General features: G+C 42.8%; 2 protein-coding genes across 9 annotated transcripts in view; both read left to right on the forward strand.

The window, feature by feature from the left end:
• Positions 1–24310, forward strand: part of LOC135093346 (uncharacterized protein DDB_G0287625-like) — a 104274-nt gene that overhangs the window by 68639 nt on the left and 11325 nt on the right. For 2 of the 8 annotated variants that reach the window (XR_010263319.1, XM_063992559.1), the window contains exons 12-16: positions 4682–4774; positions 4963–5064; positions 5844–5960; positions 19993–20094; positions 20301–20401. Coding sequence is in view for 6 of the 8 variants with exons in the window: in XM_063992559.1 (XP_063848629.1) it covers positions 4682–4774; positions 4963–5064; positions 5844–5960; positions 19993–20094; positions 20301–20401 (515 nt within the window). In the remaining 2 variants the exon portion in view is untranslated. The other 6 variants (XR_010263318.1, XM_063992558.1, XM_063992562.1 and 3 more) reach the window with 6 other exon arrangements.
• On the forward strand, positions 21815–23471 carry LOC135093351 (sericin-1-like). The gene is made up of 2 exons (XM_063992578.1): positions 21815–21944; positions 22126–23471. Exons 1-2 carry the CDS (start codon positions 21889–21891, stop codon positions 22538–22540), a joined length of 471 nt encoding a protein of 156 aa, XP_063848648.1. The 5' UTR covers positions 21815–21888; the 3' UTR covers positions 22541–23471.

Consider the following 24310-nt stretch of genomic DNA (forward strand, 5'->3'; position numbering starts at 1 on the left):
GGACGAAGAATAAGGATACTATAGGTTCATTAAAGGCAGCAGATGGGGAGCTGGTTAGTTCTGGGGAGGAGATTAGTAAACTTCTGAATGAGTATTTTTTAACTGTCTTCACCCAAGAAAACATGCAGGATATGCCAGGTAGTGAACAGGTGTTTAGAGCACAGGAGAATGAGAAGCTGACAGATATTTCCATAACTAGGGAGATAGTGGAACAGGAGATAGATAGGCTTAAAAAGTTCAAGACACCAGGACCAGATGAAATATATCCCAGAATACTTAAGGAATGCAAAGAGATTATTAGTGAGCCGTTAGTTTCTGTCTTTAGGAAATCACTGGAGTCGGGTGAGGTACCAGTAATGTGGAGGCAGGCTAATGTAGTACCCATCTTTAAGAAAGGAGATAAAACTTTAGCGTCTGCCTATAGACCTGTCAGCTTAACTTCAGTTGTAGGTAAAATGTTAGAGTCAATAATAGCGAGGAACATTAGGGAACATTTAGACAAACATAACTTGATAAATCAGTCACAGCATGGCTCCACGAAGGGGAAGTCTTGCCTGACAAATTTGTTAAGTTTTTACAGTAAGGTGTACGAGGCAGTAGATAATGGTGATAGTTATGATATCTTATATCTGGACTTTAGTAAAGAATTTGACAAGGTACCCCATCAAAGGCTCCTGAGAAAGGTTAGGGCACACGCGATGGATGGGAAGATGTTAGGCTGGATAGGGTCATGGCCTAGTGACAGGCGACAGAGAGTGGTAATGAACGGGTAATGAGTGGGGTCATGTAATTAGTGGGGTGCCACAGGGATCAGTATTAGGGCCATTGCTATTTCTAATATATATCAATGACTTGGATAGTGGAATTAGTAGAGATGTTAGTAAATTTGCGGATGACACCAAGATAGGTAGATTTATTATGTCAGAATCGGATGCCATCGCCTTGCAGGCAAATTTAGATAAAATGAATGAATGGACGGATAGATGGAAAATGCAATTTAATATCAATAAATGCAAAGTGCTTAGCGTAGGTAGAGGAAACCCACACAATAGGTACACATTAAACAACCAAACTCTGGTAGGTACAGGGTACGAGAAAGATTTAGGAGTTATAGTTAACTCTGAACTCCGTCTAGGGAAACAATGCATAGAAGCCAAAAACAGGGCAAATAGGGTAATAGGATTCATTTTTAGAAGTGTTAAAAGTAGAAGGCCGGAAGTAGTATTAAAGTTATACTAGGCGCTGGTCAGACCTCATCTAGACTACGCTGTGCAGTTCTGGTCCCCACATTATAGGAAAGATATAGGTCTATTAGAATCAGTACAGAGGAGAAGGACTAAAAGGATACAGGGGATGAGGAGTATTCCTTACGAGGCGAGGTTGAAGCTGTTAAATTTACATTCTTTAGAGAGACGTAGGTTAAGAGGGGGACCTGATAGAAGTATTTAAGTGGTATAAGGGTTATAACAAGGGGGATGTAGGCAAAATTCTTAGGATCAGCAACCAGGGTAGAACAAGAAATAACGGGTACAAGCTTGAAAAATTTAGGTTTAGGAAGGAGACAGGAAAAAATTGGTTCTCAAATAGAGTGGTAGATGAGTGGAACGGACTCAGTAATCATGTTGTTAGTGCTAGGACACTAGAGAGCTTTAAGAGATGATTAGACAAGTTTATGGATGGGGATAATAGATGGAAATAGGTAGGTATATTTTATACTGGGACTGCCACGTGTAAGCCTGGTCGCTTCTTGCAGCTTCCCTTATTTCTTATGTTCTTTTGTTCTTATGAATCATAAAGAGTAGTGAGGTGTTCTCCATGGCAATAAACACTGCCAGTCATCAACAATAAACCTTCACATGATTACTAACAGTAATTACTAACAGCACTAGGCGAAGCTGTTTGTCAAAGATTCCCAAACATGTCATGTAAACTACGATGATGGTCTGCAGTACACTGAACACCGTTAAGCAGAATCCCACACCTTACTTTTCTTTTACAGGTTTTGGCGGTGTGATGTGGAACGATAAGACACTTGAAACAAACTCCCTTTGCCTTAATAACTTGAATTTATCTAAGGCGTCCATTCTGCTGAAGCCATTACAGTCTACTGTCTGATGCAAATCCGTATCATGATACACGCATCTCTTTCCTACAGGTTTAACCTGAACAGAGTTCCCATTATTTCCTGGCTGAGAGTTTAACACTAATTGAGTCATGTTGTTGAGACAATCCACAACGAGGCACTGAGAGGACTTCAATTCCTTCAGTGTTTCTATCAATTCACAAGGCTCACCTTTTGTCTCACCTACATAATCAACATTAGTTGCGTTAAATGTTGCCTTCTGAAGGTTGGAACGGATGTCAGATTCCAAGTAAACGCACACATCCCTCTCCTTCAAAAGCAAGTCAATGAACACTTGTAAAAGGTTGTCCGACTCATTTATTTGTTGAGCTTCGTGAACCCACTGGTGTCGTATGTCGACTGGGTCTCCAGGGCTGAGTCTGGTCTTCAGGACGTTGGCCTTCCTCGTGAAGGTTCGCTTTGCGGCGGCACGTTCCTTGACTAGTTTCTCCATGGCACTGCACTGTTGAATTGTCTCGTCCGAGGGGATGGAAAGGCCCGCCGTATACCGGATCCTTTATTGTAGATGTACTATTCAACGTAGGGAGGTAAGCGTATCATCACATTGCACAAACATATGCTAAATATATGATAACACATCATTCACAGGTTATCCCAACAATTACTAATGAGAAAATTTCAGATTAAGAAAAGAATACTCTAAAGTAAGGTCTATCAGTACTGAACGACTTCATCAAACCAAGAAAGAGAAACAAATTGTTATATAAGTATACACACACACATATTCTTGTAAATTTCTTGCTACTCATGTAATACAAGATTCTCAGAGCAGCTGTAGTCAGCCGCTGCAGTGTGTCAACCTGAAAACATGAAGCTACTACATTGCGGTCTCAATCATCGTACCTCCGGTGAGGAGTTCCCTACATGGCGAACTACCTTTAATGAGCCTCAACTGATCAATGATCGGCAATAAACACATTCAACAAACTCACAGTAGTATCACAGTAGTATTCACAGTAGTATCAGCACTCATGTAGCCAGCAATCCATGGTCAGTCACACCACTAAATAGGATCAGGGACGAGCTGGCGAGCCGGTGACCGGACAGACAGACAGTGCCATCCTCACACTCCCCCTACCCACAAGACAACTCACTAGTCAAGAGACGTCTGAGATGCGCAACAGCGCCACGAAACTTACATCAATGTTACAACAGATATCTCAAGTCCAAAACAATACAATAAACATACTCGTATAACACATAAGATACAATAACACATAATAACAGAACCCAACACTCAATCATACGTAATCCCTAGTGACAGCAGACATGCGTAAGTACGACCTTGCTTAATATTATCACTACAGTGTTTCACCAGTTATGAATCACACTACATGTGCAATGCTTGTTTAACATGGATAAAGTTATGCAATAAATTATACACAGATCAGATGATCCTCACAACACTGTGTAAGGTCACCCCAATAATCATTTTATATATATATATATATATATATATATATATATATATATATATATATATATATATATATATATATATATATATATATATATATATATATATATATATATATATATATATATATTGTTTTTTTTTATGAACCAAATTTGATTCCTATATTGCAGGACCTTAATTGTTGGTGCACTGGGTCCCTCGTGCTGCAGAATGGACAGGTGTAGAGGTGTGTTGTGGTGGTGGTGGGGCAGCGCGTGTGCCAGTCACAACAACACAGGGGAGGGTTCCCACAAGCTGCTCAAGACCCAAGCATCGCTGACCGCTTTAGAGCTCCTTGATCTCATCTACTATTTATTATTTGTTCTCCATGACTGTTACTCCCACAGCACTCCACAGTACCACAGCTGATCTAATTATCCTTGTGAGGATGAACACTCACATTAAAATGGACAGCAGTAACTCTTACTGAACTTTCGGCGTGGCATATCCACACAGGGAAATGCTGTATTCAAATATATCTTCTTAACTCCTAGCCATGTAGGGCTCAGCGGAGAGAGTGGCGGTCTTGGCAACTCTGAGTGTGGGACGCCATGATTCAAACCTGAGACTAAACACATTAATACATAATGTATTAATAAAATTATTATAATACACAGCAGTTCTTCTTTAACACATATTGCGGTGTGAACACAATATGGGGAAATAGGCTAACTTTGCAAAAATTATGTTGGGCCCTCGTGGCTCAGTGGTAGAGTGATGAACTTTAAGATTGGTGTGAGGGAAGCATGGGTTCGAACCCCACTCGGAACTTACAAAAAACTTCAAAGAGCATCCACTGCATCATCATGTGTGCTTAAAAACACACAACACGGTGATGGAGCTGCCCAGGGGAGTAGGGGAGGTGAGTGCGCAGCACCTCCCCAACCTTCCCAGGAGAGCAGGGGAGGTGTGTGCACAGCACCTCCCTAGCTTCCCCACCTTTGTCCCACCCCTTGTCCCACCATAAAAAGTAGATTCACTGACCACCAATTTGATTCCAATTTGAGGATACACCAGACTTCCTTGTTCATTTACCCATACCATACTTATCATGCTTATCCCATATCTTGTCTCACCTACAGCAGGAGCAGCAGGAACATCATGAGCAGCAGGAGCGACAGGAACATCAGGAACAGGAGGAATATTAGGAGCAGCAGGAATATCAGTAGCAGCAGGTGAGTGCACAACACCTCCTTACCCTTCCCATACTTATCCCATCCTTTGTCTCACCAACACAGCAGGAACATCAGGAAAAGCAGCAGCAGCAGATACAGCAGGAAACATCAGGAGCAGCAAGTGAGTAGTGAACAGCATTTACTTACCCGCCTCATACTGATCCCACCCCTTGTCTCACCCACAACAGGAACAAAAGGAACATCAGGACTAGCAGGAGTAGCAGGAACATCAGGAGCAGCAGGAAAACCAGGAGCAGCAGGAACATCAGGAGAAACAGGAACATCCACAGGTGAGTGCACAACACCTCCCTACCCTTCCCAGACTTATCCCATCCCTTGTTTCATCCACAGCCAGAACATCAGAAGCAGCAGGAGCAGCAGATACAAAAGGAGCATCAGGAGCAGCAGGTGAGTGCACAACTCCTCCCTGCCCTTCCCATCCCTTGTCTCACCCATAGCAGATACAGCAGGAACATCAGGAGCACCAGGAACAGCAGGACCAACGGATACAGCAAGAAAATTAGGAGCAGTAAGAACGTCAGGTGCAGCAGGAAAATCAAGACCAATCAGATAGGAGCAGCAGGTGAGTGCATAAAACATTTCTCTTCCATTGCTTATCATATACCTAGTCTCACCCACAGCAGGAAAAGCAGAAACATCAGGAGCAGCTGGAGCAGCAGGAACATCAGGAGTAACAGGAACATCAGGAGTAACAGGAACATAAGAAGCAGCAGGAGCAGCAGGTGAGTGCACAACACCTTTCCCTACCCATACTTATCCCATCCCTTGTCTCACCTACAGCAGGAGCAGCAGATACAACAGGAACGCCAGAAGAAACGGGAGTTTCAGTAGCAGCGGGAACAGCAGGTGAATGCACAATACCTCTATACCTTCCCCATGCTTATCCCATCCCTTCTCTCACTCACAGGAACAGCAGGGGCATCAGGAACACAGGGAACGGTAAAGCAACAACATCAGAAGCAGCAGGAACATCAGGAGCAGCAGGTGAGTGCGCAACACCTCCCCACACATCCCATACTTATCCCATCCCTTGTCTCACTCATTGCAGGTACAGCAGGAACATCAGGAGAAGCAGGAACAGCAGGAGCATTAGATACAGCAGCAACAACAGAAGCAGCAAGAACATCAGGTGCAGCAGGAACATCAGGACCACTAGGAGCAGCAGGTGAGTGCACAACACCTCCCTACCCTTCCCATACTTATCACATCCCCTTTCTCACCCACAGCAAGAACAGAAGGGCAGCAGATACAGCAGGAAAGTAAGGAGCAGCAGGAACATCAGGAAGATCAGGAGCAGCAGGAACATCAGGAGCAGCAGGAACATCAGGAGCAGCAGGAACATCAGGAGCAACAGGAACATCAGGAGCAGCAGGAACATCAGGAGCAGCAGGAACATCAGGACCACTAAGAGCAGCAGGTGAGTGCACAACACCTCCCTACCCTTCCCATACTTATCACATCCCCTGTCTCACCCACAGCAAGAACAGAAGGGCAACAGATACAGCAGGAAAGTAAGGAGCAGTATGAGCAACAGTAACATCAGGAGCAGCAGGAACATCAGGAGCAACATGAGCAGCTGGTGAGTGCAAAACACCTTCTTACCTTTCCCATACTTATCCCATCATTTGTCTCACCCACAGCAGGTACAGCAGGTACAGCAGGAGCAGCAGATACAGCAGGAACATCAGGAACAGCAGGAGTAGCAGGTGAGTGCTCAACACCTCCTTACCCTTACCATACTCATCCCATCCTTTGTCTCACCAACAAAACAGGTACACAGGAACATCAGGAGCACCAGGGAAAGCAGGAGAAATAGATACAGCGGGAACATCAGGAGCAGCAGGAAAAGCAGGAGCAGCAGATACAGCAGGAACATCAGGAGCAGCAAGTGAGTGCACACCACCTACTTACCTTCCCCATACTGATCCCATCCCACAACAGGAAAATCAGGAGCAGCAGGAGCGAACAGCAGGGGCAGCACGTGCAACAGGAACATCAGGAGCAGCAGGAACTTCAGGAGCAGCAGAAGCAACAGGTGAGTGCACATCACCTCCCTACACTTTCCATACTTATCCCATTCTTTGTCTCACCAAAACAAGGTACAGCATGAGCATCAGGAGGAGCAGGAACAGCAGAAGCAATAGATACATCAAGAACATCAGCAGCAGCAGGAGCAGCAGGTGAGTACACAATACCTTAACCTTCCCATACTTATCCCATCCCTTGTCTTACCCACAGTAGGAAATGTAGGAACATTAGGAGCAGCAGGAATAGCAGGACTAGCATGAACATCAGGAGCAACAGGAACATCAGGATCAGCAGGAGCAGCAGGTGAGTGCACAACAACTCCCTAACCTTTCCATAATTATCCAATCCCTTATCTCCCTCAGCAGATACAGTAGGAGCAGCAGCAACATAAGGAGCAGCACGAACATCAGGAACAGCAGGAGCAGCAGGAATATAAGTAGCGACAAAAACAGCAGGAGCAGGAGGTGAGTGCACAGCACCTCCCTACCATTCCCATGCTTATCCCATCCCTTGTCTCTCCCACAGCAGGTACATCAGGAGCAGCAGGAACATCACGAGCAGCAGGAACAGCAGGTGCAGCAGGTAAAACAGGAGAAGCAGGTGAGCACACAACAATTCCCTACAATTCCCATAATCATCCCATTCCTTGTCTCACCCACAACAGGAGGAGGAGCAGCAGGAGCAGCAGTTTCAGGAGCATCAGGTGAGTGTGCCCTACCCTCTCCATACTTATCCCATCCCTTGTCTCACCCACTGAACGTACAGCAGCAGTTGAGGGCGTCACATAACCCTGCCTTCCCTACTCCATATCCCATCTCTTGTCGCAACAAGAGCATCGTAAATAGGAACAGCAGGAACAGCAGGAAGAACAAGAGCACTAGGTGAGAGCTAAACACATCCCTGCCTTCTTCACCACTGCCTTACCTGCCTTACCCCCTCAATCAGATTTAAGGAAGAGGAAATGCCTCATCAGATGACACTAATAAAAATAGGACCGTATGTAGATTAGATATGATACAAGTAAACATCACCTCTTTCTTACTTTCCTCTCAAATTCCATGTTGTTTTTTTTCTATACAACTTAGTATCATTTCCTTTTTCCGGCCAGCCTCGGCTTGAGGGATGGTGGGGGTGGGGAGTAGCCTTCTCATGCGCTATCCTGTCTCTCTCACTAACAGTTAGAATAGAATAATTACCCAGATAGCCAAGTAAGAAACTCAGGGTCTGTTGCTATTTGGTCCTCCTTTGTATTCCTTTGCATTACTCCTACTGCTCCTCCTTCTCCTCCTCCTCTTCCTCCTCCTCCTCTTCCTCCTCCTCCTCCTCCTCCTCCTGCTCCTCCTCCTCCTCCTCCTCCACCTCATCTTCCTCCTTCTCCTGCTCCTCCTCCTCCCCCTCCTCCTCCTCCTCCTCCTTTTCCTCTTTTCCTTTTCCTCCTCCTTTTCCTCCTCCTCCTCCTCCTCCTCCTTTTCCTCTTTTCCTTTTCCTCCTCCTTTTCCTCCACCTCCTCCTCCTCCTCCTCTTCCTCCTCCTTCTCCTCTTCTTCTTCTTCTTCTTCTTCTTCTTCTTCTTCTTCTTCTTCTTCTTCTTCTACTACTATTACTCCTTCTACTATTACTTCTTCTACTATTACTTCTTCTTCGTCTTCGTCTTCGTCTTCTTCTTCTTTTTCTCCTTCTTCTTCTTCTTCTTCTTCTTCATCTTCTTCTTCTTCTTCTTCTTCTTCTTCTCCTCTTCTTCTTCTTCTTCTTCTCCTCCTCCTCTCTCTGATAACAACAACACTGGGTGGTGGTGCTCCCAATGTTTCCTGCAATATTCAAGGAAACGAAAGCCTCAATGGACCACATGCTTGAGTTACAGGTGCGTGAGTGTGTACAGATGCATTAGTGCTATAGATCAAGAAAGGGGTCATTTGGACTTTGCCATATTTTAAGGATAAAAATCTGGAGCCTTGTCTAAAACCCCCCCTCGTCCCTCACCCCAGTTTCTGCGCATGCGCAGAGCGAACCTTAGATAAGAGAGAGAGAATATAAGCACTACAAAACACACAATCCTGTTCATCATCTGCTATAAAGAATAATTTTTGACCTGCCACGTAATAATGTCTGCAGATAGTCACATAAGTCAAGAATATCATGTTACACAAACAGGTCATGAGCAAAACACCAGCGAGCCACTGTCACAGTTGCCAACGAGGGAAAACCTGAACAAACTTCACAAAGCAGACCTCCAGAAACGATGTCGTGAATTAGGAATAAAAAAAGTATGGTCCTCTAAGAAGGACGAACTCATAGACATGATCATGAATATAGTGCAGCAGTCCTCCCAAACCCTACAGACATCGCAGGCAAGGACTCAGTCACGCTCATCGCCTGCCAGACAACTTTTCCAGCCTGATGCTACACCGATGTCTGCAGTGACTGAAATCCTAAACCATCCACCTTCCTGTGAAGCACAACCGACATCTAGTGACGACGAGCTATCACCTGATAGCGAAGCCACACAACCAAGTCACATTCCTCATACAGTCAATGAAACATCTACCATAGACCCCCAAGAAACACTCATAGAAAATGGCAGTAGGCAACCCCCAGCAGGCGATACACAGCAGCTCACCACAGACGACACGCATCCATCCCTGCCAACTCACCACCACGACATGAGTGACCAGGAGAGGAATCAGCTGCAGAATATTTATGATGACATCAAATTAATTAAGTCAAAACTCGAGATAAAAGATTCTGAAATTGAGCTACTCAACGCAGAAGTGAAGACAGCCTACTGCACAATTCATCTCCTACAACAACGCATTGCCGACCTGGAACATGAAAACAAAAGCAGACCGCAAGACGCAGCTTCAAACGCTACAGCCTCAACTGAATGTCTCCTCTTAGGAGACACCAACACACAACGAGTCCTTCGCTCTGATCTGGGTGACAAGTGTATAGTGAAAACAATAGCGCACGCGAACATTGATCTGTTACGTAGCTGGGTAACTGAAAAATTACAAAGTGCTCCCTCTGAATGTGTGATTCTTGGCGGTGTGTACGATATCCATGAAGAGTTACCCGCTGAAATAATCCTTGATCACCTAGGCTCTTTAATTAGTGATCTCAAAGAAAAAAATAGCGAAATGAAAATTCATGTATGTCAGGTTGTGCCAGTGCCAGAACCACAGGAATTTCAAGCCAAAGTTAAATACTATAATGAGCGATTAATCGAGTGGGGAGAAGCGAATGGTGTTAACATTGTTAAAACAGCTCCAGAGTTTATTCTGGGGACTGGATATGTGGATGAATGGTGCTTTGACATAGAGAACAGAAAACCTTGCACATTAAATAGAATGGGTGTCATTAAGTTGCTAAGTGCTCTTGAAAAACAGTGTTCGGGGTTTCACTTATGTAAAAACTGGGCAAGTATCCAGAGGCAGCCAAATGTCTTCCTCAACACTCATGGAGACACGCACATTGGTGCCAGACCTCAGCTTCAACATATTCTCACCACATCTATCCCGCCTAACGCAGCCACTCACAAACCTCCACTGCTGCCCACTCCCCAGCACGCAACGTCAACATCGCCAAGAACACAGCCACACTCTTACGCAGCCACTCACAAACCTCCACTGCTGCCCACTCCCCAGCACGCAACGTCAACATCGCCAAGAACACAGCCACACTCTTACGCTGCAGCAGTAAATAGAAGTCCATCGCACAATGTGGATGCGGGCTGGGGAGAACGGTGGATGACAGGGAGTGCCGATGGCAGCTCCGGTAGATCTCCTGAGTTATTCGAGATTGATTTGGGCCGCCACGATATGGGATCCACTTTCATACATCCCCATGCACCTAATGTCACACATTACACTCACCACTATACACCATACGGCACGCTAGATGCACAACCCCAAATAATGCAACACACACAAAACGCTCATCCATACAGACCGCACCTTGGACGTTCATATACGAGTACACGTGACATTACGAACAACACGCAATCCAACACACCAATATACACATGTAACACACAACCCCGCGCACCACAAAATATACACCACACACAGCCTCGTGTACCACACTACAATCATTATGCACAATCCCATACACCACACAACGCACATTACACACAGCACCAAGTATCACACAATGCTCACAATACACAGCTCTTCAGACCTCATAGAAAATACAACTCACAGTCCCACACACTACACAGCACACACTACACACAGCCTTACACACCTCACAACACACACTACACTCGCCCACAAACATTGTACAACTTGCACCACACTGCATACACATCAACACGTGGGAGGTATAGTTATGGCTGTTACAATTGTGGTGAACACAACCATCGCCAAGATACATGTCGTTTTGACCACAGACTCAAATGTGAATTATGTCATAGATTAGGACATAAGCAGAAGTTGTGTCACCTTTACACCAAATAGGAACTCGGCGAAGAAGGTAGGGCCAGCATGTCTCCCAAACCAAGGAACAAAATAACAATTGCTCACATTAATGCCCAAAGCTTGTTAGGCTGCAAAGAGGAGATAGAGCTCCTTGTAAGGGAAAAGGAACTAGATGTACTATGTATTAGTGAGACATGGTTGTGTAACGATTTTCCTGACGATTATATATACATACCCGAATACAAAGTGTACAGATGCGACAAAGGTAGGGGAGGAGGTGTTTGTATATATATCAGAGATGTATTTACGGTAGTTCCACTCGAAATCGACATTGTAAGAGCGCAAGGTGTTGAGGACGTGTGGGTGACAGTGCAGAGCAGCAAGTTTCCCAGTGTTATAATTGGCTGCCTGTACCGACACCCAAAAGCTCGCTGTGAATCTTATGACTATATAACGGATGTTATTAGATATGTTAGCTTAAAAGATAAGCCATTTTATATTTTAGGAGATTTTAATGACAACGTTTTATGTGATAATAGTAAGATGAAGCAAATTATTTTTAACACCAAACTGACACAGGTAATTAGCAAACCCACGAGAATCACCCCCACTTCTGCCACCCTCATAGACTTAATAGTTACCAATAAGACTCAGTCCATATTACACACAGACACAATGCCGTGTCCTGTTGGCGACCACGAGCTCATCAGCGTGACTGTAAACTTAAAAAAGACAAAGCGTCCACCAGTAGTAAAAACATTTCGTGATCTAACATCTTACTCATCTGAAACAATATGCGATTTACTAAGTCAAGAAACTCAAACGTTGAATAATATATTCATAACAGACAATGTTGACACCCAAGTCAATATATTTATGAGCATTTTCATTAACTGTTTAAACAAGTGTGCTCCTCTCGTCACAAGAGAAGTGAGAAGGCCCTTCGCCCCCTGGATGAACGAGCACTTACGAGCACTGATGCACGAGCGAGATGCAGCACAAATAAATCTTAAAAATGACAGGTCTAACGTAAACCTACAGTCCACGTATAAGGAACTTAAAAAAGAAGTGAAAATGTCAATAAAAAAATCTAAATCAGAGTATTATAGCAACAAGCTTGAGAGCAACAGAGGGAATAGTGCTGCCACGTGGAAAATATTAAACCAGGTTATCTCCAAAGATATATGCAAAGCTACGCTAGAAATTGATAAAGATGAGGAAACACTGAGAAAGAAAGTGGAAAGTTTCAATAAATTTTTTGCTAATGTTGGGAAAATTACCTTTGAAAAAACACACCAAAATAGCGAGCATAATCAGAATGTGCCTGTACCCAACAACAATAACACCAGCGGTCCATCCTGTAGCATGTTTAGACCCCAGCCAACTGATAGCAATACCATTATATTGATAATAAAACATTTAAAAAACACTTCTTCTTGTGGCTCTGATAATATCTCACTTCGATTTATAAAAGAATCACTGCCTATAATTACTCCGTATCTTACATGTATAATTAATTCGTCAATTGCAACAGGAAATTTCCCAGAATCTTGGAAACACGCTTTAGTAGTACCCATTTTTAAAACAGGAGACGCTATGGAACCGAAAAACTATAGACCCATATCACTTCTTCCAATTATCTCAAAAGTTCTTGAAAAGGTTATTGCTGCTCAACTCACCTCACACCTTGAAAGCAATCACCTCCTCAGTGATACGCAACATGGCTTCAGACCTAAGCTTTCTACAGAAAGCGCTCTGCTTACTCTGTCCAATTCACTATTCGACACTATTGACAGGAGAAACATTTCATTAGTAACGCTGTGTGACTTATCAAAAGCTTTCGACAGCGTTAATCATGAAATATTATTAAGGAAACTAAGAATGTTAAGAGTCGATTCCTTTTGGTTCCAAAGCTACCTTCTCAAAAGAACTCAGTCAGTCAAAATAGGTAAACATATTTCTAATAAACTTGAAGTTGCTTATGGTGTTCCTCAAGGATCAGTGCTTGGTCCAATATTGTTTTCTATATTTGTAAATGACCTCTCGCAGCACATCCCCGACTGCCAGGTCATACAGTACGCAGATGACACGCAGCTCATCCACACTGGAGAAGTAGCGAATATTCAAGATCTCGTTCACAAGGGAGAAGTGGCTCTGTCACAAGCTAAGGCATATTTTCACATGAATGGTTTGCTGCTCAACACGACAAAGACACAATGCATGTTTGTCGGCAGCAGAGGTCTTATATCTCAGATCCCACCTGACACGTGCCTACAAGTAGATCACACTAACATACTCCCCAGCAGTTCCCTTAAAAACTTGGGTGTATACTTTGATTCCCACATGACTTTTAATACTCATATCAAAAAAATAAATAAGAAAATTTTTAGCACAATTTTGAACATAAATAAGAGTAAGGACTGTTTTAATAGGAGGACTAGAACTACTCTCATGAACACGTTAGTGCTAAGCATAATTAATTATGGAATAAAGATTTGGGGAACTGCAAATATCACTCATACACAACAAGTGCAAAAACTCCAAAACTTTGCAGCGAAAGTTGCACTAGGCAACGGTGCTAAATTTGATCACGCTACACCTTTTTTAAGAGAATGTGGCTGGCTAAAAGTACACCAAAAATACAAATACGAATTAGGTATCATTATGTACAACATTACTCATGGTAATATTCCTACCTATTTATTCCCCATGCCGAAAGTGAGTGAGGTGTGTAGTGTCCCCACCAGACAACAGCACAACATGTATGAACCAAAGACTAACACCTGTACTGGAGCGAGATCACTACTGGCTGCTGGACCAAGATTCTGGAACAGCCTTCCTCCTCATATAAGGAATGCACCCTCCATTAGAACTTATAAAAAATTACTGCACACTTATCTATTCAACAAACAATTCAGTGTGTAAACCACCAACACAACTTTCTTACATGGACTTTTATACTTCGCAATGTGAGGGGCAAATTTAACTTATTATAGGCTGACTTACGATTTTTAATCTTTTATTTGTAGCTATTTTATTTTTATCTGTTATTTTACTTACATTTTATTCTTTGTATTTTACATTTTAGCATCTATTTTAACCATAATTCTATCTTCGTAATAACGTGCACCAGTCATGAGATGGTGTGAAGACAATATGTAGATTATGTATCAAAGTGGACATGACTGCACTCAAATTGCATGTCTTAATCTGTTATATGTACGTAAGAATAACCATTGTATAATGCAATAAATATCTGAATATCTGAATATCTGAATATCCTCTTCCTCCTCGTCCTCGTCCTCGTCCTCTTCCTCCTCGTCCTCGTCCTCGTCCTCCTCCTCCTCTTCCTCCTTCTCCTTTTCCTCCTCTTCCTCTTTTTTTATTTCTATTGTGAAGACCTGTAACTATGATGCAAACTTTTCTCAAAGAGAGGTATATAGATATATGACAGACAGACTGATGGACAGGTAGAGAGACCCACAGATAGATATACGTACAGACAGGGAAAAAAATAGGTAGGTAGATGGAATGATTAATAGGCTGAGTTATTCACTGACTGGTAAAGAAATGGAGAGATGGATGGATGGAAAAAGATATATATGCTAGACAGATAGATAAATAGATAGACAGATGGATAGATAGATAGAAAGATAGATGGATAGATGGATAGATAGGTCGATATTCCAGTCCAGTCCATATATCTATTTCATAAAAAAAATGTTATCGCTTTCTACATAATTAGAATTATGAAATAATTAAAATATGTAACATATCTTTAGCGCAATGTTGGCTCATGGTTTTATACAAATAAATTTCTTTATTTTATGGCACTAATATCATTAGCTAAAAGATTCTTAAAATCATAAGAATTGAAAATACGGTGTAACATGTCATAACAAACCTTATTGATAAACATGCATGGTTTTGTAAGTGTGCTGTATAAAGACTTTATTCTTAACCAGTTAATTAAATATCCAAATATCATCTCTGCACGCACTGTGGTCACTTTCATAATATTTTTTTTTTTTTTTTAATGGTCTTATGATAACCAACGGCGAACTGTTTCAGTGGTACAAATGACTTCCTCTTACGAAACCATGATTCAGCACCATAAAAATTCAAGCAATAACAATTAAACAACTCTGAAAACACAATTTAACTGGTATTACTAAATTTCTTCAAAATACATTTAAGCTCACTATAAAAGTTATTTCTACGTCTTATAATATTTAAATTACTATATAACCCAGATATGTCTGCTCACTAACAACATTCAGTGTTTCATTTCCCAAATATATATTTGCATTTCCTTCATAATGACTTGAATTTAGATATCATGCATGCAGATTTTTCACTGTTAATAGACAAATCCAGTGCCTTAACTTCAGTGACCACAGTATTTACCAACCTATGGAGTCCACTATCAGAGGGCGACACCACCACCACGTCATCCACACAAGTGATCATATGTATGCTCAGCCTAAATACAACCTTCTGAAAAGATACCTTATTTAACACATCATCCATATATACTGAGAATAACAATGGTGACAACAATCCTCTTTGTCTAACTCCATTCTTCATTGTCCATTCACTTGACAGTTTTTAAACTTGATGATAATGTTCTGATTCGTGAAAAAATAAATAGAATATTTACAGTAAAATGAGGCACATCTTTCTTCAAGAGCTCATTAACTAGTTTAAAATTATTCATTTTATCGAACGCTTTTATCCAAAAAATCTAGAAAGCATCCATACACATTTGATCCTTCATTTGTATATCTTAACACAGTTTAAGTACTAGGCAAGCAGAAGCAATAGAATAGTTTACTCTAAAACCATGCTGCCTATCGGTCAACTCAACCTTTGTAATTTTGTTTTGCAAACAATATTCAAATACCTTTAATAACACCGGGGACAAATTGATGGATCTACAATTATTAATACAAGAACAGTCTTTATATTAATCTTTTAACAATGGTATCATAATTCCAAAATGCATTTTCTTTGGTAACCTACCATGTACGATACAAGCGGAGAATAAGCCAGCAAGTAGCTTTAACAAATCATATGTACAGTATTTTAAGTTATTTAAATGTACATTATCAGGACCAATACCACAATTAAGTTTAGATATCGCTACACACACATCCTGACTACTCATAATCCCCACTATGTCACCCTTACGAACATAATTTTTCAGCAAATTATACATCTTGAAATTTAAAGTCATCATATATATTTTTTCTAAACTTATCTGAAAACTTTTCGATAATACAATTCAGATGACATTCGCCATATATTTTCATACCAAGAAACATTTTATTAATTTTTACTTTTCTTAACTCTTTCCAAAATAACTTAGGATTCTTGTAATATAGAGAATCTGACAACTTATCAGCTCTAATTTAACCCTATTTTTATTTATTTATTTATTTTTTTACATGCTTCAAAGCTTGCTCGAATGCCCTTCTTAATTGCTTCATTTATCTTATTTTTCTTACCTGACAGTGAACAATCTTTTACTTTCCAGTACAAAAACCTACTACATGTTAGATAGATAAGTAGATGTACAGATAGATAGATAGATAGATAGACAGATAGATAGATAGATAGATAGATAGATAGATAGATAGATAGATAGAGAAATAAATGGATAGACAGATGAATGGTAAGGTATAAAAATGCATAGATAAATGGATTCAGAACCGTATGTATATACTAAATTTGGTTTATTATTTTATCCAAGATCGTCTTCTCTTGAGGTCATAAGTCTCTCTCTCTCTCTCTCTCTCTCTCTCTCTCTCTCTCTCTCTCTCTCTCTCTCTCTCTCTCTCTCTCTCTCTCTCTCTCTCTCTCTCTCTCTCTCTCTCTCTCTCTCTCATTTATTATCTGTTTTTTTTTTCCAGCCACACACATCCTACCCTTCTCTCTATCTCTCTCTCTCACAAACCATTTCAGTAATATATTTTGCTTTTGCTCTTTGGTGCTCTTACCTACTTTCGTCTTTTCCCCACAAATTATCTATCCTTGTACCGCTATACTTTGACCTTTTGTTCATTAAAGCATAAAGGAGGCTGGAAAAGTCATGAGGCCTACACGTGGCAGTCCGTGTATTAAACATAACTATCTACACCTATCATTTTCACCCAATCTTTTCTTCCTTATTCTGTAACTACTATAATCTTGGTTTCTACAGTTAATTTCTATTTGTTCATTTAAGATTGTTTATTTGATTAATTTTCTCTGTTCGTTAAAAAATATAAGAACATAAGAAAATAAGGGAAGCTGCAAGAAGCCATCAGGCCTACGCGAGGCAGCCCCTGTATACAACATATCTATCTTAAAAGTTTATCTAATATTCTTCTCTCCACAAACAATCTGATTAGTGAGTGCATTCTATTTATCCACCATTTTACTTTAAAGCAAGTTTCTTTCCGTCGCTTTTCTAAAATCAAACGTTATCAAGCTTAAACCCGTTACCTCTTGTCCTGTCCTGACTATCAGCCTGAAGGATTTCGTTTGTGTCACCCTTGATAATTATATCCCAGTTGTCTTCTGAAGATCTTTGTCGGACTCCCTCCAGCCTTCGCCTCTATAAGGACTGTTACATCAAACTTCCTTTGTAAGGAATATTTCCCATCACTTGTAAATCCTTCGTTATCCTCACATCTAATATGAGGATAGGAGTGATTGCATTATAAACTTTAGCTGCTACTTACAACTTTAGAGGGATTCCCGTGGACGCTTTCTCATGTTCGCAAGATTACCTTTTACTTTTCTTTATCAATATACCTGTTTTCTGACTGCATCAAATTTCTAGTAGTATTGAAAATACTTAAGGTTAAAACTGATTTTCCTGGCTTACGATATTAATGTTATGGAAAACATAATGGATAGTTAATCTCTCCTCTTATTGTTCAAAATATTGAATGAATATATATATATATATATATATATATATATATATATATATATATATATATATATATATATATATATATATATATATATATATATATATATATATATATATATATATATATATATATATATATATATATATATATATATATATATATATATATATATATATATATAGACACACACACACACACACACACACACACACACACATACACCAAGAAGGCCCGGATTCGAATCCTGGGAGCGGCGAGGCAAATAGGTGAGCCTCTTAATGTGTAGTCCCTGTTCACCTAGCAGCAAGTAGGTACGGGATGTAACCCGAGGTCTGTGACCTCACTGTCCCGGTGTGTGGTGTGTAAGTGGTCTCAGTCCTTCCCAAAGATCGGTCAATATTAGTTTGAGCTCTTTCCGTAGGGGAATAGCTGGTTGGGTGACCAGCAGACGACCGGAGGTGAATCACACACACACACACACACACACACACACACATCTTTTAAGGAATTAATTTTATTTAGTTATTTTTTATCTTCAAGTACCAACTTTGATTCCTACATTCCAGGACCTGAATTGCTGGTGCGCTGAGTCCCGCTCGTGCTGGAGAATGGACAGGTGTAGAGGTGTGTTGTGGTGGTGGTGGGCCACCATTAAAAAATGTGATAGTTTAGCACTGTGGCGCTCTTTATCTGCACACTGCGGCATGCAACGCTCCTGCTACAGTGAATGATAAGCTGTTTTGTTGGGTTAATGTAACAGACAGCCTGGCAGATAGTGAGTACTGTGGTAACTACTTGTACTGTTATTGTGGTTTTTCATCTCTTCACAATGTAATACTGTGACTCATGAAGTGTTGTATTTATTGCCAGGCTGTCATTATACTTACTGCATGGAAATATTTTCATCTTCATTCATGTTATTGCTGAGTGGCCAAATGTTTGCAAGGAAATACAGTATGCCAGTCACAACACAACACAGGGGAGGGTTCCCACAAGCTGCTCAAGACCCAAGCATCGCTGACCGCTTTAGAGCTCCTTGACCTTATCTACTATTTATTATTTGTTCTCCATGACTGTTACTCCCACAGCACTCCACAGTACCACAGCTGATCTAATTATCCTTGTGAGAATGAACACTCACATTAAAATGGACAGCAGTAACTCTTACTGAACTTTCGGCGCGGCATATCCACAGACAGGGAAGTGCTGTATTCAAATATATCTTCTTTACTCCTAGCCATGTAGGGCTCAGCGGAGAGAGTGGCGGTCTTGGCAACTCTGAATGTGCGACGCCATGATTCAACCCTGAGACTAAACACATTAATACATAATGTATTAATAAAATAATTATAATACACAGCAGTTCTTCTTTAACACATATTGCGGTGTGAACACAATATGGGGAAATAGGCTAACTTTGCAAAAATTATGTTGGGCCCTCGTGGCTCAGTGGTAGAGTGATGAACTTTAAGATTGGTGTGAGGGAAGCATGGGTTCGAACCCCACTCGGAACTTACAAAAAACTTCAAAGAGCATCCACTGCATCATCATGTGTGCTTAAAAACACACAACACGGTGATGGAGCTGCCCAGGGGAGTAGGGGAGGTGAGTGCGCAGCACCTCCCCAACCTTCCCAGGAGAGCAGGGGAGGTGTGTGCACAGCACCTCCCTAGCTTCCCCACCTTTGTCCCACCCCTTGTCCCACCATAAAAAGTAGATTCACTGACCACCAATTTGATTCCTTCAGCAACATGAGGATACACCAGACTTCCTTGATTATTTACTCATACCATACTTATCATGCTTATCCCATCCATATCTTGTCTCACCTACAGGAGAAGCAGCAAGAACATCATGAGCAGCAGGAGCGACAGAAACATCAGGAACAGCAGAAATATTAGGAGCAGCAGGAATATCAGTAGCAGCAGGAGCAGCAGGTGAGTGCACAACACCTCCTTACCCTTCCCATACTTATCCCATCCTTTGTCTCACCAACACAGCAGGAACATCAGGAAAAGCAGCAGCAGCAGAAACATCAGGAAAAGCAGCAGCAGCAGAAACATCAGGAGCAGCACGTGAGTAGTGAACAGCATTTACTTACCCGCCCCATACTGATCCCACCCCTTGTCTCACCCACAACAAGAACAAAAGGAACATCAGGACTAGCAGGAGCAGCAGGAACATCAGGAGCAGCAGGAGAACCAGGAGCAGCAGGAACATCAGGAGAAACAGGAACATCCACAGGTGAGTGCACAACACCTCCCTACCCTTCCCAGACTTATCCCATCCCTTGTTTCATCCACAGCCAGAACATCAGAAGCAGCAGGAGCAGCAGATACAAAAGGAGCATCAGGAGCAGCAGGTGAGTGCACAACTCCTCCCTACCCTTCCCATCCCTTGTCTCAGTCACAGCAGGTACAGCAGGAACATCAGGAGCACCAGGAACAGCAGGACCAGCGGACAAAGCAAGAAAATTAGGAGCAGTAAGAACATCAGGTGCAGCAGGAAAATCAAGACCAATCAATAGGAGCAGCAGGTGAGTGCATAAAACATTTCTCTTCCATTGCTTATCATATCCCTAGTCTCACCCACAGCAGGAAAAGCAGAAACATCAGGAGCAGCTGGAGCAGCAGGAACATCAGGAGTAACAGGAACATCAGGAGTAACAGGAACATAAGAAGCAGCAGGAGCAGCAGGTGAGTGCACAACACCTTTCCCTACCCATACTTATCCCATCCCTTGTCTCACCTACAGCAGGAGCAGCAGATACAACAGGAACGTCAGAAGAAACGGGAATTTCAGCAGCAGCGGGAACAGCAGGTGAATGCACAATACCTCTATACCCTCCCCATACTTATCCCATCCCTTCTCTCACTCACAGGAACAGCAGGAGCATCAGGAACACAGGGAACGGTAAAGCAACAACATCAGAAGCAGCAGGAACATCAGGAGCAGCAGGTGAGTGCGCAACACCTCCCCACACATCCCATACTTATCCCATCCCTTGTCTCACCCACTGCAGGTACAGCAGGAACATCAGGAGAAGCAGGAACAGCAGGAGCATTAGATACAGCAGCAACAACAGAAGCAGCAAGAACATCAGGTGCAGCAGGAACATCAGGACCACTAGGAGCAGCAGGTGAGTGCACAACACCTCCCTACCCTTCCCATACTTATCACATCCCCTTTCTCACCCACAGCAAGAACAGAAGGGCAGCAGATACAGCAGGAAAGTAAGGAGCAGCAGGAATATGAGGAAGATCAGGAGCAGCAGGAACATCAGGAGCAGCAGGAACATCAGGAGCAACAGGAACATCAGGAGCAACAGGAACATCAGGAGCAGCAGGAACATCAGGAGCAGCAGGAACATCAGGACCACTAAGAGCAGCAGGTGAGTGCGCAACACCTCCCTACCCTTCCCATACTTATCACATCACCTGTCTCACCCACAGCAAGAACAGAAGGGCAGCAGATACAGCAGGAAAGTAAGGAGCAGTATGAGCAACAGTAGCATCAGGAGCAGCAGGAACATCAGGAGCAGCAGGAACATCAGGAGCAACAGGAACATCAGGAGCAGCAGGAACATCAGGAGCAGCAGGAACATCAGGACTACTAAGAGCAGCAGGTGAGTGCACAACACCTCCCTACCCTTCCCATACTTATCACATCACCTGTCTCACCCACAGCAAGAACAGAAGGGCAGCAGATACAGCAGGAAAGTAAGGAGCAGTATGAGCAACAGTAGCATCAGGAGCAGCAGGAACATCAGGAGCAGCATGAGCAGCAGGTGAGTGCAAAACACCTTCTTACCTTTCCCATACTTATCCCATCATTTGTCTCACCCACAGCAGGTACAGCAGGAGCAGCAGATACAGCAGGAACATCAGGAACAGCAGGAGTAGCAGGTGAGTGCTCAACACCTCGTTACCCTTACCATACTCATCCCATCCTTTGTCTCACCAACAAAGCAGGTACACAGGAACATCACAAGCACCAGGGAAAGCAGGAGAAATAGATACAGCGGGAACATCAGGAGCAGCAGGAAAAGCAGGAGCAGCAGATACAGCAGGAACATCAGGAGCAGCAAGTGAGTGCACACCACCTACTTACCTTCCCCATACTGATCCCATCCCACAACAGGAAAATCAGGAGCAGCAGGAGCGAACAGCAGGGGCAGCACGTGCAACAGGAACATCAGGAGCAACAGGAACTTCAGGAGCAGCAGAAGCAACAGGTGAGTGCACATCACCTCCCTACACTTTCCATACTTATCCCATTCTTTGTCTCACCAAAACAAGGTACAGCATGAGCATCAGGAGGAGCAGGAACAGCAGAAGCAATAGATACATCAAGAATATCAGGAGCAGCAGGAGCAGCAGGTGAGTACACAGTACCTTAACCTTCCCATACTTATCCCATCCCTTGTCTTACCCACAGTAGGAAATGTAGGAACATTAGGAGCAGCAGGAACATCACGAGCAGCATGAACATCAGGAGCAACAGGAACATCAGGATCAGTAGGAGCAGCAGGTGAGTGCACAACAACTCCCTAACCTTTCCATACTTATCCAATCCCTTATCTCCCTCAGCAGATACAGTAGGGGCAGCAGCAACATAAGGAGCAGCACGAACATCAGGAACAGCAGGAGCAGTAGGAATATAAGAAGCAACAAGAACAGCAGGAGCAGCAGGTGAGTGCACTGCACCTCCCTTCCATTCCCATGCTTATCCCATCCCTTGTCTCTCCCACAGCAGGTACATCAGGAGCAGCAGGAACATCACGAGCAGCAGGAACAGCAGGTGCAGCAGGTAAAACAGGAGAAGCAGGTGAGCACACAACACTTCCCTACAATTCCCATAATCATCCCATTCCTTGTCTCACCCACAACAGGAGGAGGAGCAGCAGGAGCAGCAGTTTCAGGAGCATCAGGTGAGCGTGCCCTACCCTCTCCATACTTATCCCATCCCTTGTCTCACCCACTGAACGTACAGCAGCAGTTGAGGGCGTCACATAACCCTGATTTCCCTACTCCATACCTCATCTCTTGTCGCAACAAGAGCATCGTAAATAAGAACAGCAGGAACAGCAGGAAGAGCAAGAGCACTAGGTGAGAGCTAAACACCTCCCTGCCTTCCCCACCACTATTCCATCCCTTGTCTCAGCAGGAGCATCATAACCAAGAGCAGCAGGTACAGCAGCAGCAGTAGGAACACCAAGATCAGCAGGTACTGCAGGAGCACACATCAGGAGTAGCAGAAACAGCAGGTACGAGAGGAGGTACAGCAGCAGCAGCAGCAGCACCACCACAAATAGCAGCAGCAGATACAGCAGATGTAGCAGCACCAGCAGCAGATGCAATAGCAGACGCAAGAGCAGCAGCAGCAGCATCAGATGCTTTTCTCCTCTTTCTCCTCCTTCTCCTCCTGGTTCTTCTCTTCCTTCTCCGTCTCGGTGCTCGCCTGAGTTCTTAACTCTCAGAGAGTGAGAGTACCCAACGCAACTCCCCTTCAACCTTTAAGCTGTTTCTTTATATCGATAGTCCCATATAGATTAGTCCCATACCCTTCCACAGGTCAATGTAAACAGCTCTTGTTGACAGGTAAATAAAAATTACTCCTTATAAGCCTTGCGCTTAGTACGTCTTTTGACCGTGTCCTTAACCATGAAGGGTCCAAAGAGATCCGAAGCGGTGTTCATGAATGGCGGTGACGGTTCCAAGCTCTCTGATGGATATTGACCCATTATTTGGGGAAAGGGACAGCTCGACGCTGCCAACTCAACACCACCTACTCAACGCCGCCGACCAACTGAATTAAAGGTAGCCAGCCAGGCGAAGACGGACCCCAAGGCATTTCATCAGGTATACAGGACGAAGAATAAGGATACTGTAGGTCCATTAAAGGCAGCAGATGGGGAGCTGGTTAGTTCTGGGGAGGAGATTAGTAAACTTCTGAATGAGTATTTTTTAACTGTCTTCACCCAGGAAAACATGCAGGATATGCCAGGTAGTGAACAGGTGTTTAGAGCAGATGAGAATGAGAAGCTGACAGATATTTCCATAACTAGGGAGATAGTGGAACAGGAGATAGATAGGCTTAAAAAGTTCAAGACACCAGGACCACATGAAATATATCCCAGAATACTTAAGGAAT

The sequence above is a fragment of the Scylla paramamosain genome, chromosome 42 (assembly GCF_035594125.1).
Source record: "Scylla paramamosain isolate STU-SP2022 chromosome 42, ASM3559412v1, whole genome shotgun sequence".
NCBI classification, from domain to species: Eukaryota; Metazoa; Arthropoda; class Malacostraca; order Decapoda; family Portunidae; genus Scylla; species Scylla paramamosain.